Source organism: Pleurodeles waltl, chromosome 11 (assembly GCF_031143425.1).
Source record: "Pleurodeles waltl isolate 20211129_DDA chromosome 11, aPleWal1.hap1.20221129, whole genome shotgun sequence".
NCBI lineage: Eukaryota > Metazoa > Chordata > Amphibia > Caudata > Salamandridae > Pleurodeles > Pleurodeles waltl.
Genome location: NC_090450.1, coordinates 67,874,031 through 67,890,564, shown reverse-complemented (window position 1 = coordinate 67,890,564; position 16,534 = coordinate 67,874,031). Strand labels below are relative to the sequence as shown.

Below are 16,534 nucleotides of genomic sequence, written 5' to 3'. Positions count from 1 at the left end.
AATCTAAAGCAAGTATTCCTCTTTTCAGCTACAGGCTATAGGCCCAGTGTGTAAGGTTTAAGAGAGTGGGTAACTATAGCCTTCACTGCACTCCTCGTGGCACCTGTCTCATTTCCAGTACTCTCCTAACACTGGACATATCATTATTAGTTATATGGCAGAAGTCACCACCTCTGTAGAGGTGATTTGACAGTCTTGGGACTTAAAGGAATATATTTTGCCTAGTGTTCAAAGGGCAAAGTAAGCCCTATGTAGTATTTTGACCTGAATAAAGAAGAATCTTGTATTACTTACTGCCTTTTTTATTTTATTTTAATTATTTTTTTGCCAGGATTTTATTCCATTCAGTGTCTGTTACTTGCGTACCTGCAAACTGCGCAGACAGAGTAGCACCTTGCAAAACTGTCAAACTCAATAGACCCCAAGCAAAATGGTACACTCCAGAGCTCAGAGCCACGAAGCCCGCGTGCAAGCAACTTGAGAGATGATGGCACACCACCAAATCTCCCAGAGACAGAACTGCCTTGAAAAACTCCCTCAAACAGTACCAGAACCACTTGAAAGAAGCCAGCAAGCAAGACTTACTCACTCGAATCCAAGCCAGCTCCAACTGAAGTAAGGAACTCTTCCAGATTGTCAAGGAATTCCCCAACCCATCAGCCACAGAAAACAGCGCCTCCCCATTGTTCGCAGAATACTTCCATTACAAAATATCCACCATATACAAAAACTTTGCACCCCAGCCAACAGCTGCGAACACTATCAGCCTTCTCAATCCTATTGCTCCCCCTACAGAGGCCCTTCTCCACAATTGGAACCAACTCACCATTCAACCCACCATCAATGTCCTGAGATCTATCCACTCAGGATTCCCCATGGAGCCTTTCCCGCACCACATGTTCAACCTAGGCAACAACACCATCGGTATCAAACTCACAGATATCCTCATTGTCTCCATCACTACATCCACATACTGCGAAGAACGTAAACATGCAGAGTCAAGACCCTCCTCAAAAAACCTTCTACTGATCCTAACAAATTCTCAAAAACTACTGTCCAATCTCACTGCTTCCCTTCCGAACAATGGTCATTGAGAAAACCTTAAACCAACAGCTCACCCTTTACCTAGAAGACCACAAACCCTTGGACATATCCTAATCTGTATTCCATTCCAACCATATCATCAAATCTGCACTGATTGCGGCCACGGATGACATCAGAACCCTTCTAGACTAGGGAGAATCGGCTGCCCTCATACTCATCAACCTCTCAGCAGCCTTCGACACAGTCTCCCATCACACCTTGATCATGGGACTCCACCAGATAGGCAGTCCTAGGAAACGCCCTGAAGTGGATCACTTCCTTCCTTTCTTGCAGAATCCAGAGATTCCTTCTTCTCCCCATCACCTCAAAGCAGAAGGACATTATATGTGGCGTAACCCAGGGTTCTACACTCATCCCCACCATCTTCAGCGCCTAGATGACCCCCTTGGCTAACATCGTCAGGAACCATGGACCACAGATAATCTTCTATGCAGATGACACACAACTCATCCTCCCGCTTTCCAAAGACCCTTCCACTTCAAAGACCAACTTCCATCTCTTGATGAGCACCATCACTGAGTGGATGAAGAACAGCTGCCTCAAACTCTACCAACAAAGCAGATGTCCTGCTGCTCGGAAACTCCGCCTCACCCTGAGGTGACTCCTGGTGGCCTGCCAACCTAGGAACTCCCACCACTCTCACGAACCATGCCAGGAACCTTGGAATCATCATTGACAACAAACCTGACTTGGAGACACAGATCAACACAGTCTCCTTCACCTACTTCCTCACCCTTTGAATGCTTCTAAAGATCTTCAAGTGACTGCCAGTCACCACCAGACAAACCGTCACACAGGCCCTCATCACTGGCGAACTAGAATGTGGCAACGCATTATACACAGGAATCTCGTCACATCTTACGAAACAACTCCAAGTCATTCAGAACTCAGAAGCCAGACTTATCCTGAACCTCTCTAGATGCTCCTACACCTTCCCTCATTTAAGCAACCTCCACTGCTTCCCTGTACACAAGCGTTGACAATTCAAGATCATGACATAATCAAAATTCAAAAAGCCGTTGGCGTTGCTCTGCCCATCTGCTTCAAGCCAGGGACTTACAAAATGATGTGAGAGTGGCGAAGTGGAGAGGGAGGAAAAAAGGACAGATTTCACCACTATTCATCTTTTCCTTGACAAGCAAGAGAGCTGGATGTCTGCAATAACACGCACCAAGCAATTAGGGTCCAACAAACACTGCCTTTCAGCGTGCAGGCTCTGGGGTATTTTCAGTGCAGCTGACAGATTGAGGCTGCTCTATGCTGCCCATGCAATCTGCTCTGCATTTGAGGGAAAATTCCTGCACTGCTGCTAGCATGGGATCGTGGCTCTCAGAAACTGTTACCAGCTTGTTGTGCACTGGTGGGTGACAAGCGTGTGATGCTGTACATGGGCCAGTGGTGACAGCGTATCTTTACTCCTCTGGAATAACAACATTCCGCCTTTGGGTTGGACTCTTCTTCTACTTACACAATTTACAATTTCGAATGTTTTTGTAATTTGTCTTTAATTCTGTTTTCTATGTTGCATCACGTCACTTGTGTTTCATGTTTATGTTTTATGATGTATCTCAATGATGTCACGAATACATGGCAGATGTCCACATGGGTTTTTGCTCTTATGATAACTTTTGTTTATCTCTATTATGCTGTACTGTTTTTCAGATAGTCAGCCTTTACAAAGCCCCAGGCTTTCGTGCCAAGAGGGGACGCAACACGTGTTGGCTGTCTATTTGTGATCACTGTGGGCATTTACTATATTACAATAAATCCTACAAATCTCTTTGCATCTGTTTAGCATTTTGGACTATTTTATATTCAGGATCACCAAACGTTATATTATATAAAAATTCAACTCTGGCCTGCACTGCTCAGCGAACTAAGTTTGAATGGGTTAGGGTTCCCCCATTCTAAAAAAAAACATCTGAACCCTTGGATTTTACCCATTAGCATAGGACGGGTACCTTCTGGGACTCTAACCCCTTTCTCCTAACCACGTAGCCCAGGACAGGGCTGAGAATGTCTGGCAAGGCAAGGTGATGTCAAGAAACATGATCAGGACAAGTGTGGGTAGGGCGCCTGCCAATCAAAGCTGAGTGATGTCTGATGTCTGATGTCCAAGCCTGATGCAAAGAGCAGTCAGGCTTAGCTTGAGAGCTAGAGCACACAACTCGCCACCCTGCACATCCCAAGGACTGGGGCCATCTATGGGGCAGTGCCTATGAGCTTCCAGAGCATGGTCCCTACAGGTGTAAAGGGAATGAAAGCCAGCCACACTGCTGGAGGTGCCATCTGGGATGTGTGTGGGTGAAAGAAACGCTTGTCTTCCCGCATCTAGTGTGTTTCACCTGTGCAGAGGAAGGAGGGACCTGGACAGCGTCTTTATGCACTGGATTAACTCCTGCTGGTGTGGGAGGGTGTGGGAAGGAGATGGGGAGTGGGAAAGGAAACTGGGCTGTGTTACCATCTGACGCGTGGATTGATCTGTGACAAAATATCGAATGGGATTTGTGATGCTGAGAATTCTTCCCAAATCCTCCCTTTCCATCATTCTCATTTTTTCATGAAAATATTGCCCTTTCAAATGTCTTACTGCCTGATTTAGGTGCTGGTGGAGGGAACACTCTGTCAAAAACCTAACGGATACCCTGCCACCATATTACGATCCCCATAGGCTTTAATGTGATTGTAATAGGGCGGACGGGATATCCGGCATGTTTGTGACAGAGTAACCCCCTCCACCAATCCCTAAATCAGGCCCTTAGTTTTTTTGTTTTTTTTTTTACTTTATATTGTTTTTTAAAGCAACCAGACACAGAATAATGACACTCATGTGGGTGGCAGTTCACAGACCAACCTTATTCATAACATACAAATACAAAAATATCAGAGATCGAGAGGCGGGATCACCAATATGCAGCCAGGAAACAAAACATGACATGGGGTCCATTCAAGTCTGGATTTATCAATTTCAGGAGATCACACCTCCCCAGGTGAGGAAACACTCCAGCACACTTTGCAGTCATATCAGTCCCCGAGCACAGACATACATAATCTGTGCATCTCTAAACTGTTCAGAAGATTGTGTGCTGTTGACACACCATAACCTCCCCAACCCCCCACCCCACTTTCAGTCATCGCCCCCCCACTGGACCGAGCCATGTAGGCCTGATAAGGTCCCCAGATGTCTTTCGGGCAGCTGCAGATAGGTAGTGATTCTCGATAAACATCTGTTTGTGTGTTACAGTAGGCCATGCCCGTATGCCAATCCTTCAGGGGCGGGAGTGCCCCCCGAGCCCAGCGCAGTGCTATTACCGCCTCGCAAGAAGCACCCTTTCAAAGGTCTTTGTTTAAGGTATCCTTGCTAAAGCACTCCAGACCTTCGTTTTCACAGCTGGTTCTATGCTCTAGTCCCCCTCTTGCTCTCAGTGCCCATGCGTTTACTCTGATATCCCCTCCTCCCCGTCTGATCCCATATAGCACTTTGAAGTGGCCTTAGGCACTATGGAAGCAACATCCATAAATAACACCATTCCCCTTCTTCCCATATCTCTGTACCCTCCATCCTTTCATTTCTCTTGTCCTGTCTTCTCCCCAATCCGCTTTTATGTGTCTGCCAAGTGCTGCGAGGCAGAATAAGTACAGCAAAGGAGCTATGCAAACACCAAACATGACTTGGAATAGCATCTCAGACCCTTACATGAGCTAGGCAGTCGAGACAGGGGCGTAACGCGGGTCAATGCATCCCCTGCAGCTTAGGGGCCCCCAGCTCCTCGGGGGGGGGGGGGGGGCGTATTTCTTTAAGGGCCCCCTTCCAGGTCGAGGTTAATGAATACCTGTGAGGTACAGGAGACTCAGTGGCCCATCATCACGTTCTACATGGGGGACCCATCAATTTCAGTTACGCCACTGACTCAAAACAGAATATTACGATTTTGGCAAACAACTTTTTTCCTAACTAGAATGGGGTCTATATCACAATTGGCTTAGGAAAGAAACTCGTTACCTGTGGTATTACTCTGACTCTAGTGCCTCGAGAGCGCTCTGTGAAACTTGCAAGCGACCTGGTCTGATTTCCCTCCTCCCAGCACTACCTTTTATAGTTTGGCATCGATGGTGTATCGATCAAGAGAGATCCTTTGGAATTGGTTTTTACTAGCGCCAGATGCATGTACAGCGGAGGCTGCAGATATACAGACCAGCACACACACCAGCAGGCGCTCAACCTGCTCAGCTATTTCCCTGGCTCAAGCCAGTGAAGTTGTGCATCCAGTGATTGGGCACAGTGGGCTGATAGCGGGGGGGGGGGGGGGGGGGGGTGGGGGGGGAGTGGGAGAGAAAGAGAGGCAGACATGAAACAAAGTGAGAGTAAGAAAGGGAGAGAAAAAGAGAGATGGGAGAAACAGGGAGCAAGAACAGAAGTGGGCTGGGGGAGACAGAGAAGGGAAAAAGAGGGAGCAAGTAGAGAAAAAAGAGAGAGGGAGGAATGAGTTAAAGAGAAAGAAATGGGAGGGAGAGCGAGACAGCAAGAGAGGGAAATAGGACCTGAGAGAAGGCAGATAAGAGAGGGAGAGATCGTGACAGATTAACAGGATGATTTTTTGCCGGCTTGGCTCTGCTCGTGCTTTGACTCTTAGAGCCAAGACAGATTCCAGACTCGGCTACTCAAGTTATTTCTCTGGCTCATCCACCTCTACAAAAGCACGCCTTAGAGTGCGTCAGATGAGACACCCATGGCTATGAGGATGCAAACAGAAAGATGTTTTGATGGAAGAAAACAAGTTATAATAACTGCACACGATATTCTGCGTTGCCAGCACATTTACAAACTTTTGACGGAAGGTGGAAGTGTTTAGGGCGTCCGGGGCAAACAACGGGCTCCCTTCCCACCAGGAACAGCAGCAAACCCAGTATTAAATGTAGGAAGGAAGAAAATTTGAGCGAAGCATATTCTCCACAGATTACAAAACAGCCCTTGAGAAACCATAACTTTCCACAAGAGAGTACGTTTCTATAGAAACGTGTTAGTTGCCGAAGCAGCAGCACAGGTGACAAAAAAAACGGAGCTCTAATTAGGAGGGCAGTAATTGGAGGCCTAAAACCTAGCCGGGAGATTATCTCCTTTTTGGTGGCTGGAGGCCTCGGAGCACCGAGGAGTCCCCTTGTTTACGCGCCTTTTTTTGCGGAGCCGGCAAGGTGCGGTGCCACCGGGGCCTGGATGCGCGAAGAGGCCCCTCTCCGCTGCCCCTGCCAGGGTGATGATCTGATGGATGCGAGCGGTGCTGCCCCTGGGGACGCCGGCGCCTGGTCCCTCCCGCGCCCCGCAGTCGGAGGGTTCAGGCCGGGGGAGACATGCTACTGCAGCCCGTAGGCCACAGGCAGTCGTTCAGCGTGCCCATTCAGATCACCCTCCATGGTAGTCGGAGGCGACAGATGAGGTAAGCAGGGTCTGCAAACTTTCACCTGCTGCACGGTCCGGCGCGGGCTGCTTGTGAGTTCACGTGCAACAGGTACCAGTGCTTGTTTATTTTATGTTTTTTTAAATCGAGCAGTGCAGGGACCCAAAGCTTTCCCAAGGAGCCCGCCGCCCACCATGCGTTGCTGACCACAAACCACGCGTAGTTTGGTTTCCACCTCATGCCCAGTTCTTCCATCACCCTAGAGTTCCTTTCTCTATTTTCCCCCCTGCATGTCGTTTCTCATCCCTGCATCTCTGGGTGTTCCTCCCTTCCGGTTACTCCGTCCTTCTCCCTGACCTCGTGCTCATGCTCTGGGACAAGGGGCCGGATGAAGAGTTTAGCTTACAAGTAGGTACTCCTTCACATGTGTGACGGATATCCCGTCCGCCTTATTACAAGTGCATTATATCCTAATAATTATAGTAAGCCTGCTCCCCAAAAATAAATGTCACGACCCCATCGTTTGCAAAAAATTGAGCACTGTCTCGTACTTTGAAAAGCACATTAAATATGCACTTGCTTCTATGCTGGCCAACATTGAAGTATTGTTAGATTTTGTGCCTACATCTATTTGTTCATTGTCTCTGTTTATTCAGACAGTCATAAACAAAAACTCTTTAGAGCCTCATCAATTTCAAAACACTGAAGTCATGGACATGTGCAACCTGACAACAACGTGGTGGACAATTTGTAGCCACAAATCTTCATCGCAGTTCATGTGTTGCCCGGAGAAGGCAGTGTGGGCATAGCCATGGCTCCATTTAACCTTAATCCACCATCCCCTGGGCACCGTGGCACAGTGAGTATGCCAGAGGCCCTAGTGCAGATATGGAAAATGGGCCATTGCACCGCTTGTGACTGTAGTAAACACAGCCATTACTAGGGTGCAGAGGGCCCATTCGCAGTGGTGCCACGGTATCTTCTGCACTGACAGCTTCTTCTTTGTGCAAGCGCCTGTGAACCCTCAGCTTTATTACTCATTTCGCTGACTAAAAACAGCCTCAGTTCCCCTTCAGATCTCCAACTCTGACACACTGTTGACCCCTTCCAAGCAAAGGCTCACTGTGCCCATGAAACACTGCCTTGCCACTGATTTTTCAGAGGAGTTTAGCCCCTTGGCCTGGCGTCCCATGTGACGTGTCTGCTGTGGCCATTGAAAGCCTTAATTTGTGCCAGTGGTTGCCGGTGGTGGGCGCTGGTACTCATTTATGGGGACTGGGACATACGCAGTGCTTTATTTGTAAAAGAAGAAGTGCTGGTGCCCAAGCGCTGCTCAGACTCCAGCGGCTGGCGCTATAACATGTCGGAGCACGAATAGCAAGGGTGCACAGTCCCCAATCCACCTCTGGACTCTTTAATTCACTGCCAGGCACTCTCCGCCCTGTTCTCTCACTGTTACAGGTGCCTGCTTTCTCCCTTGGTGACAGAATTGTTGTTATTCTTTTCCTCCTTCTTTTCGTTTTTATATGTTTTTCCCTCTGTTGTCCTTGGGAAATGTGTGATGTAGAGAAATAAGTGCCAGTTCTCAAACCCCCCACCGGCTCAAATTAAGCACTGGAGCTACATTTCCCAATTAGGTTTTATCCAAGAGCAAAAGAGAGAAAGGCAGAAAAGGGAGAGAGAAGTTGGAAAATAGTGACAAACGAAGAAAGAAATATAGGAACATAAAGAAACAGCAAGTGTGAGATAAAAAGACAGGAAATGCGTAGTGGTGGGAGAAAGGGCGTTTGAGGTGGAACGAAGTCTAGACAGCCTTGCATTCTCCATGCAAATTACTTCTCAGCACGTTTCTAGGGTAAAACTTCTTTTTGTATTTGCCATTAGAAGTATCTCACAAACTCATGAACTGGTTTACAAAGTTTCTTTTGTCGGGTGTGTTATAGAGCGCTCGCATGTCGGTGGATGAGTCTTCAGAGCGCTCTATGAAAGTCTGCATACAGGAATGTCACAATAAAGCGGTGTCCCGGTGCTGACAGCGAGAGGGTGTTTACTGTGTAAAAGGTGTGTGCGCTCAGAGGTGATGCTGTTTCTCTCCAGTAGTGATTCATTTGTGCCGGTGGTTCCAGATGGGGCCAACCGGGACTAATTTTTCGTCATCAGACTAGGAGCAAGAACAAGGAAGAGAAGGGGGACAAGGAGGAAATGAAAGATGGGACAATGGATGAAAAACAATCTGCAAGAGTGCCATGAGGGGCATGGGCGTCAATTCACCAACATGGCAGGTGTAGCGGAAGAGACATCACGCGCCATTTGACCTCCACTTTCACTCACACACAAGTACTTACGCATACACAGAAGTTCACACTTACACACTCCTCGCTCATAAACACAGTCTCATCCGCAAACACTCACGCAACATACATTTAAAAGCATTTTTCCTTACCTCAGCTGCCATGGGAAGCAAATCCACATTTTTATTATACTAACAGCAAATAATATTTTATTATTCACTATTAGTGTCATAAAAAAACTGACAAAAACAAAGAGAGTGGAGCCCCAACGGACGAGCTGTCACTGTGTTCCTGCACTGAATTTGCCACCTCTGAAGCCAGAGGTCGCACAAGCAGTGCCAGGGGTAGCAAAGGTCAAGCCAGGGGTCGCAGCTGCATGATGAAGGGGCAAGGAGTGCATGATGGTGCATGACTGCGGCCCGAGGTGGCATCCAGGCTGGACAGCCTTGGTATTTGGCAGCACGGAGCGAGGGAGGAAAGTTTTGGGGCCCAGCACTTAATATTTTGCAAATTAAGCACTGCTCCCTGAATGACCACTTTTAATCCCAGATGTTTGTCAACTGCTCTAAATGGGCTGGTACTGAATGGCTATTAGTACCTGAACTTCTGATTTTGCCCATCTTGAGTGTCAGCACTTCTTGTTGGCAACAAAGATTACAAGTACCAATTGCACAGAAGAATTGAAAAGAGGCACCTCAAGGCAGATCTGAAACCTGCTTCTTTCCCAGCTGGCTGCCTAAAGTTGTGCCCAAGGAGGAAGCCTAGCTTAGCAGCTCTCAGTAAAGGCTTGTGTCTCCATGAGACTTTGAGGTGCATCTGCCTGAGCTCTTGTCCCCCACCCTGCATTCCTTTTTAGATCTGATCTAGAGAGACCAGTGGTTGTTTCGCCGCCTTCATGTAATCAATACGTTTTTTTGGGGGGGAGCTAGTCTTTTGAGTGAAGAGATGTGTGTGTAATGCAGACTATTTTCAGGCTGTCTCTTGCTTTGATAATGAGCTAGTTTAATATATCAAGATAGGTGTGATGCAGTCATACTCACTAGCTCCCTGTCTGACCTTGCCACTTAAGCGAGGGTGTCTTTCACTGGTGCAGAACGCAGTTTGGGGATCCCAGTTAGCATGGGTGGATGATTGGGAAACCTGTTCTAAATCTTCCATGTGTGTTGTCTGCGTGTGTGCATGAATGTGTGTATGCATGTCTGAACGTAGAAGTGAGTGCGTGTGTGTATGCACGTGTGCATGGGAGTATGAGTGTTGTGGTGAATGTGGTGAATGCATGTTTGGATGGGTGTGAGTATGCATGTTTGGATGGGTGTGAATATGCGATTATGGATGCGTGTGAGTGAATGCGTGTATGTAAGTGTAGGTGAATGAGAGTATGCCTGGTGCGTGTGGGTCTCTGTGTGCATGTATGTTTGGAGGGGAGCGCTGTGTCTGGAGGGGGGGTGGGGCCGTTTAGTTCTTGCTGGGGGGTGGGGAAGTCATCTACCGGTGACAGGGAAGAAGTTCCCTGTCACAGGTACCCGAGTTTTCCTGGTGGTCCTACCACTGTGGAAACCCTGGTGGAAATGCGGCTCCTAAAACCACAGGCAGTCTTCTGTGGACTCCGGGTCGGAGATGCACGCCTCCAGCCAGGTGGCTCCGACTGCCATGGTTGTATGAGTGGAGATGTGGCGGGATGGCAGAGGCCAACCCACCACACTCACAATGGCGGGCTTCACGGCCAGCCTGTTGGCAGTCAAGAGACTGCCGGGGTCATAATGATCCCGTAAATGTTCTTCAGGGGAAGAAATTCTTAGGTACATATGTTTTCTTCGCACAGAAGCAATAGATGTTTGAGCTGTGTATGTGCGCACGTACAGTTTACATGTGTAGAGTGAGAGAGAATAGATTATTGTTGCACACACAGCTGAAGTGCTGGGTTGGAGATGACATTGTCACGTAGGCTCTCATTATCCTAATGAGACTACTGGATTTGGGCGGCAGAATCACTTGCACTGTGGGAGACTGTGTCTGAACCCACTACAGGTGACATCTGTCAGCCTAATCCAGGTTTTGCTCCGGCTAACTAGCAGTGCCTCATCTGCTCTCAAGAGTAGGGATGATTGGGCAGCCGAGCGCATGACACAATTGACTCCTCAGGGAAATCGTGGTCACTCAGATCTCATCCATTTCTCTCGGTTACATTAGTCTCACATATACAAGGCAATCAGAGGCAGAATAGAGTTCAATAAGGTTTTATTGAAATAACTGCATCTTAGATAATAAAGTGTGTACTGCAATAACTAGGACTATGAAACATAACAGGATTAAAATTGTGCCAAGGAGAGTGAAGCATAAAAATAACGCTACCATCGTGTCATTAGAATCATTAAAATAGCTCCTACCTAGGCTATATTAGAGCACAGCATGTTAATCCCTAATTCTGTCCTTCCGGTTCCCCTGGGAAGACATCATCCCTCATACCTGAGCAAGAGGCCTGTAATCTACATAAGCAGCTGCAGCAAAGCACTCAGCACTCAGCATACAGTCGTGGTCATTTGGCTGAATTCTCCCTCTAACGTATATGGGTCAAAGTAGTGTTTTTATAATAAAACAGGTCATGTTCCAAGAAAGGATCCCTACGTAAGAATGTGCATGTTTCTATGAACACTGGAGACAAAGCGTTACCACGTTTGCCGCCAACCTATTTTACTGCAGCTATGAGAAAAGCACAGGGTGAAAGAAATGTCTTCTTTAAGAACGCAGTGCTGGCATAGGCAAAGAACAGCTAGATAGAGAAAATAAAACAAGACCGCAAATGTGGCTATTGTTAAAATAATGAACAAAGCTGAATAAAACATATCTAGGTTAAAGTGCACAGCGGCAGGCCTAGTTCGCAAAAATAACACGTATGAAGCTATAACTAAAATGGCTACACAACAACATTCAGTGGCGCATCAGAGCTGATGCGCCACTTTTTCTGCAATCCCCCACCGCCACCTAACAACACCATGGTTGCACGTATTTATAATACAGCGCACCATGGTGGTCCTTGGCACAATAGCGTCAACATTTTTGATGAAATGGTGGGGCTTTGCTACAGTAGCATCAAAAATTCTGACGCTAGTGTAGCAAAGTGCAAGGAGGCCCATAAGTTTGTATGGGAGCGTCATGTTAACACCTGCTCTTAGCAGGCATTAAAAATGATGCAAAAAATGGCACAGTGAAAAATGCTAAATTTCACTGTGCCATTTTTGCGGGCCCTTAGCGCGAGAACACCCCCTTGCATACATTATGCCTGGTGTAGGCATAATGTGGCACAAGGGTTTACAATGTGGCGAAATGCATACATTGCACCACTTTGTAAATATGGCGCAGGGGAAAAGCTACTTTAGCGCCATCTTAGCGTTAAAAAAAAAAATGCTAGTGTGGCGCTTATGTGGCGATAGGGGCTCTTAAATACGCCCCTCAATATTTTTTGCGGTTTGGTAGTGGTTGTCACAGTAGGAGGAGAACAACCTTAGTTCCGGCTCTCTCATATCCATCTTATCTTCAAAAATCTTAAGAGTGAGATGGTTGTCAGGGTCAAACGCACAGAAGGATAAAGGAGCGCCTGGAAAGAGTAATTACCATGGTGCATAAGCAAGAGTGCAAGTGCATCAACAGCAATTTGAAAGCTGGCCCAGGAACAGAGGTCTCACGGTTGTCTCTGGAATGAGTCATGTATACCCAAGGACTAGCCGCAATGGACTGAACTTGCACCCCACCCCCCCAAAGTGTTCACCTGTGCTGCCCCCTTGACTGACGTTTCCCTGCTTAGTTCAAGGACTCCTGTTCGTCCACTATGGCATTATGTCCCTTGCTCAATATGTTTGTTTACACACAGAATGCTAAAAAAAAAAAAAGGTTGACAGAAAAAAACAATTTGAAGTCTTGACGTCTCATTGCTACACCCAATCTGAAACCGTAAGTGGACTGTTGTATTAATGTTTTGTTTTAGCTAGCTTTCAACACAGCCTTCAAGAACCACACCAAGAAAGGAACAAGGCAGAATCTACTTACGTCTTCTGGTTCAGTTCCTGGCTTTTTTGTATTTTGGGGGTGGCTTGACCATTTTTTTCAGGAATCAGGGATGATGTATCGAGATATAGAGGCATTAATGCATTTTATCCAGAAAGGAAATAAGACGGTACTTAAACTGTCAGACTAACTCAAAAAGTTTGGTTGAGTGACATTTTGACAAGTTTGATCCCCTATCACTTCTCAGAGAGTTTCTACAGTGGTGCTTTCATTCCATCTCCTTTCAACTACTTTGAGTGCTTTTCTGGTGAGGTTCAGTTGTTTGGAGAAACTCAATGATGAGGATTTAACTTGTTTCAAAAGTTTGGCGCTTTTTATTCATTATCAAAGATATGCAGTTTAGGAATTAAATGGTTATGCTACAGACCCCTAGAAATGTTAGCATGTCATGGAGGGTCTAGGTTATTTCGTCTGATAGGCAATTAAATGGATGTCTTTGTAGTCTTTCTCTCGTCATTTGGTTATCTTTGGTTGGATGAGAATCCTCGGATAGAAGGTTCAGGTTTGACCTGGTCGGCTTTAGTGAACACATGGGTCAGGACTGAGCCGCTAGGGGAGGTGGCTTGTTGGGTGAGGCCAATGATGAGAAAGACAGCAGTCATCTGTGAGACACAGGAGTCGTATTCCTCTCCACAGTGCATGCAAAAGGCTCCAAGAATGATGGGATTGGAAAAAGGTTATTTTTCAAATATAAGATATGTGAAATGTTCCGCAAAAGATTGTCACCCATCAGATGATAAATGAGAAGACATTTATTAGGGCAGATAACCTATCTTTATATTTCCATTGAGAGGCCTTGGAGGTGGGGAAGTCATTATTTCTTCATTTTTTTCATTTGAGATTTTGTGTACAATTGCAAATTCACTTTCTGTTTTCTCATCTCTTGTTAGGAGATTGATTGAGTAATCCCGGGCTATCAGAGGCAGGTTGCGCTGAGGAATAGGAGGTCTAGGTTATCAGTTATCAGATCAGAACTTTCTAGTCTATGGTTTTTCTGCAAATGCTTGTTTAAGTGGAATGTGGCACAGCAGGCAAAGGATATTGAAGCGAAAACCACATTATACACTTGCTGATTGCTTATTGCAAGAGATAGCATGTCTGGTATTTTTCTGACCAGTCAATTTGTTTACCTGTTTATTATCCTCAACTGCTCCTCTTTTCAGACCTGTATTTGGCAATTATGAATCTATCCTGGCTGGGTTATATCTACCACTTTTGGAAACTATTATCAGTTTTACCAATTTATTTTTAACAACTTTCTTTTTTTAGAGTTTCAGAATGGCCAAAAGGGACTGGATTTCTCAGCAACCAAACAATTATAAATACATAGGCAGCATTATAAAACGTGTATAGCCAGCATATTATTAGCCCCATGACCAGGGAAACAAACTCAAAGTGGCCACCAATGCCCCCCCATAGCTCCAGCAAGATATCTGTGTTTCATTTGACTCAATTGGACTGTTTCTTGGAAGTTGGCACAATTTCTGTCGCTGTCACAATTCCCGGTGGTCTGGGAGTACGCCCAATGTGTGTGTCCCTTTTAAAAAACGTCTGGAAGAGTTATCTTGTCTCAGAGTTCAGCGGTCAGCCATTCCATTGTGTGTATATATTAAATACCTTGGTTCGCCAAAGGGTTAGTGTTGGAAGATCTGGGTCCCTCCATTCCTGTACCTCAGTTAGTCTTGCTGGTAACAAGAACGGAGTCAATAGTTTACCTAGAAATGGAAATGGGGTATAGCCCTTTTTCATCCACGTGGCCCAGTAACATGGTTAGAGAGTTCATATGTAATTGAATATTGGTAATGTCTTTTATCATCTAAAGCACCTCCTACCAAAAGAACTAAATTGCCACATGTAAGGCCCTTTCCACCCGCACGCCCTCCAGCACATATCAGTACCACCGTACATTACCTTTAGGTACACCAGTGTCAGATACCATCATAACATTACCTTATACACATTAACCTTGCATTGCACATAAACCCAAATCTTCCGCCCACTTTGTAGTGTAAGGTAGGTGTGAGAGGGAAGTACTCCTGTCCAATGCTCTATAAAGTTCAGACAATGCTTGTGTTGTGTCCCCTTGTGTAAGTTTGTTTTCTGTATTTGTAGTCTATATGGCCCCATTTGTATTTTATCAAGGGTTGTCTAGTCCAATAAAGTAGCTGTGTCAACTGATATCTTTTGGTCTCACCTGGAACTCATTTGTAAACAGGTTTCTACTCTTGAGAATACCATCCTCAAACAACTGGCCTAGACATGTCTCGACCCTACCCCAGTTCAGATACCCTTTGTCAGTCATACTTCATTGAAAATCTGGGTTCCCCACCACTGGGGTTTGGGGAGATGGGCAGGTTGTTACTCTTCTAGTCTCTTCTTCGTCTCTGTTCATTGTATCTAATTGGAATGAGATGTTAGCTCCATTTAGGATTGTAACTCCTGTTGTTTTCATCGTAGCATTTGAGTGGTACCATTGAAGGTAATATCTTGATTCACACCTTCTAATATAATCACTCAGAATGCGGGTTTCCTTGCAAAAACACTACATTCATTGTATAGGGCAAGTTTAGAAATGACACATGGCTTACAAGGGAGTTCAGTCCCTGAACATTTAAATTCAGTATGTTAAAACTTCCCTCTGCACTCTTTGTCATATTCTTCTATAAATGAGGCTCTTGCTAACTCTGACTGACAAATTCCCTATTTTCCTGGTTGACATATTACATAGGATCCACTCTCAGTGCATCATGACCTTCCCCAGTCCAATATGGGGGCTAACATTGGTCTCGCTCTATGTACAATAAATCAGTCACTTATCTTGCCATAATAACATAAAAATACCAAAAATACTAACTTCAGTTTTCAGCATAACAGTACGTAAACATTCCCACGCCGACAAATAACTTCAAACCAAGCAATTATGTTATAAACTTTGTTGTGGGATGAATTTAACATTCACTATAATTATACAAATCATCAGAACTCAGTTATCTGAGCAAGCCCTTCGGCAACCGGGGAATATAGTCCTCGCCATAACCCCCATCTCAATAAAAGATATGTAACCTAGTTGGAGACTACTTGAGCTGTGAAGCCTCATTCGTAGGGACAAAGTTCCTATATTCATGATCATTTCTCCTGTACTAAAGAGTTCCTTATTAATACAGTGTAATGAAATCTTTGGCCCATCTGGTGTTGGTGAATAGATGGGGCCAACTGCAAAAAGTAAAAAGGCCCTTGTAGCCAGGAAGCGGAGACTCCACTGATATGGGATGGCATGATTGTTTATTATACTGATCAAGCCTCTGTCAGCTGAAGGTCTATCCCAGTCCTTAGGGGGTTCTCACATAATATTTTAATTGCGTCCTGTCTCCTCAATGTCTTTCATTGCTGTTGTAACCATGAGGTCTTTGCTTTGATAGCTTTGATAGATATGAGTCTGTGTCTCCTGTCTCATCATCTAATTGAAAGATGGGAATCACCTGCTGCTTAGAGGAGATTGAGACGTGTTCCCCTTTGTATGCAAAAAACTGTCTAACCATATCTCTGTGGAATTTTCTGGATCCTTAATTGGTCTGTCAGCCCCCTTCAAAGATTTTCTTTTAGTGAGTGACAGGGCTGAAACATTCTGGAAGAGAGAGATATTCAGAACACAATCGAGTCTTCATTACTTCTTCCTTTTGC

The 16,534-nt window shown here is 45.6% G+C and overlaps 1 protein-coding gene across 1 annotated transcript in view; it reads left to right on the top strand.

Annotated features, from left to right (window-relative positions):
* The first annotated feature begins 6,154 nt into the window (after positions 1–6,154).
* Positions 6,155–16,534, top strand: part of KCNMB3 (potassium calcium-activated channel subfamily M regulatory beta subunit 3) — a 73,741-nt gene continuing 63,361 nt past the window's right edge. The window contains exon 1 of the mRNA XM_069215407.1: positions 6,155–6,539. Coding sequence (XP_069071508.1) covers positions 6,454–6,539 — 86 coding nt within the window. The 5' untranslated portion in view covers positions 6,155–6,453. The remainder of the gene's footprint in view (positions 6,540–16,534) is intronic.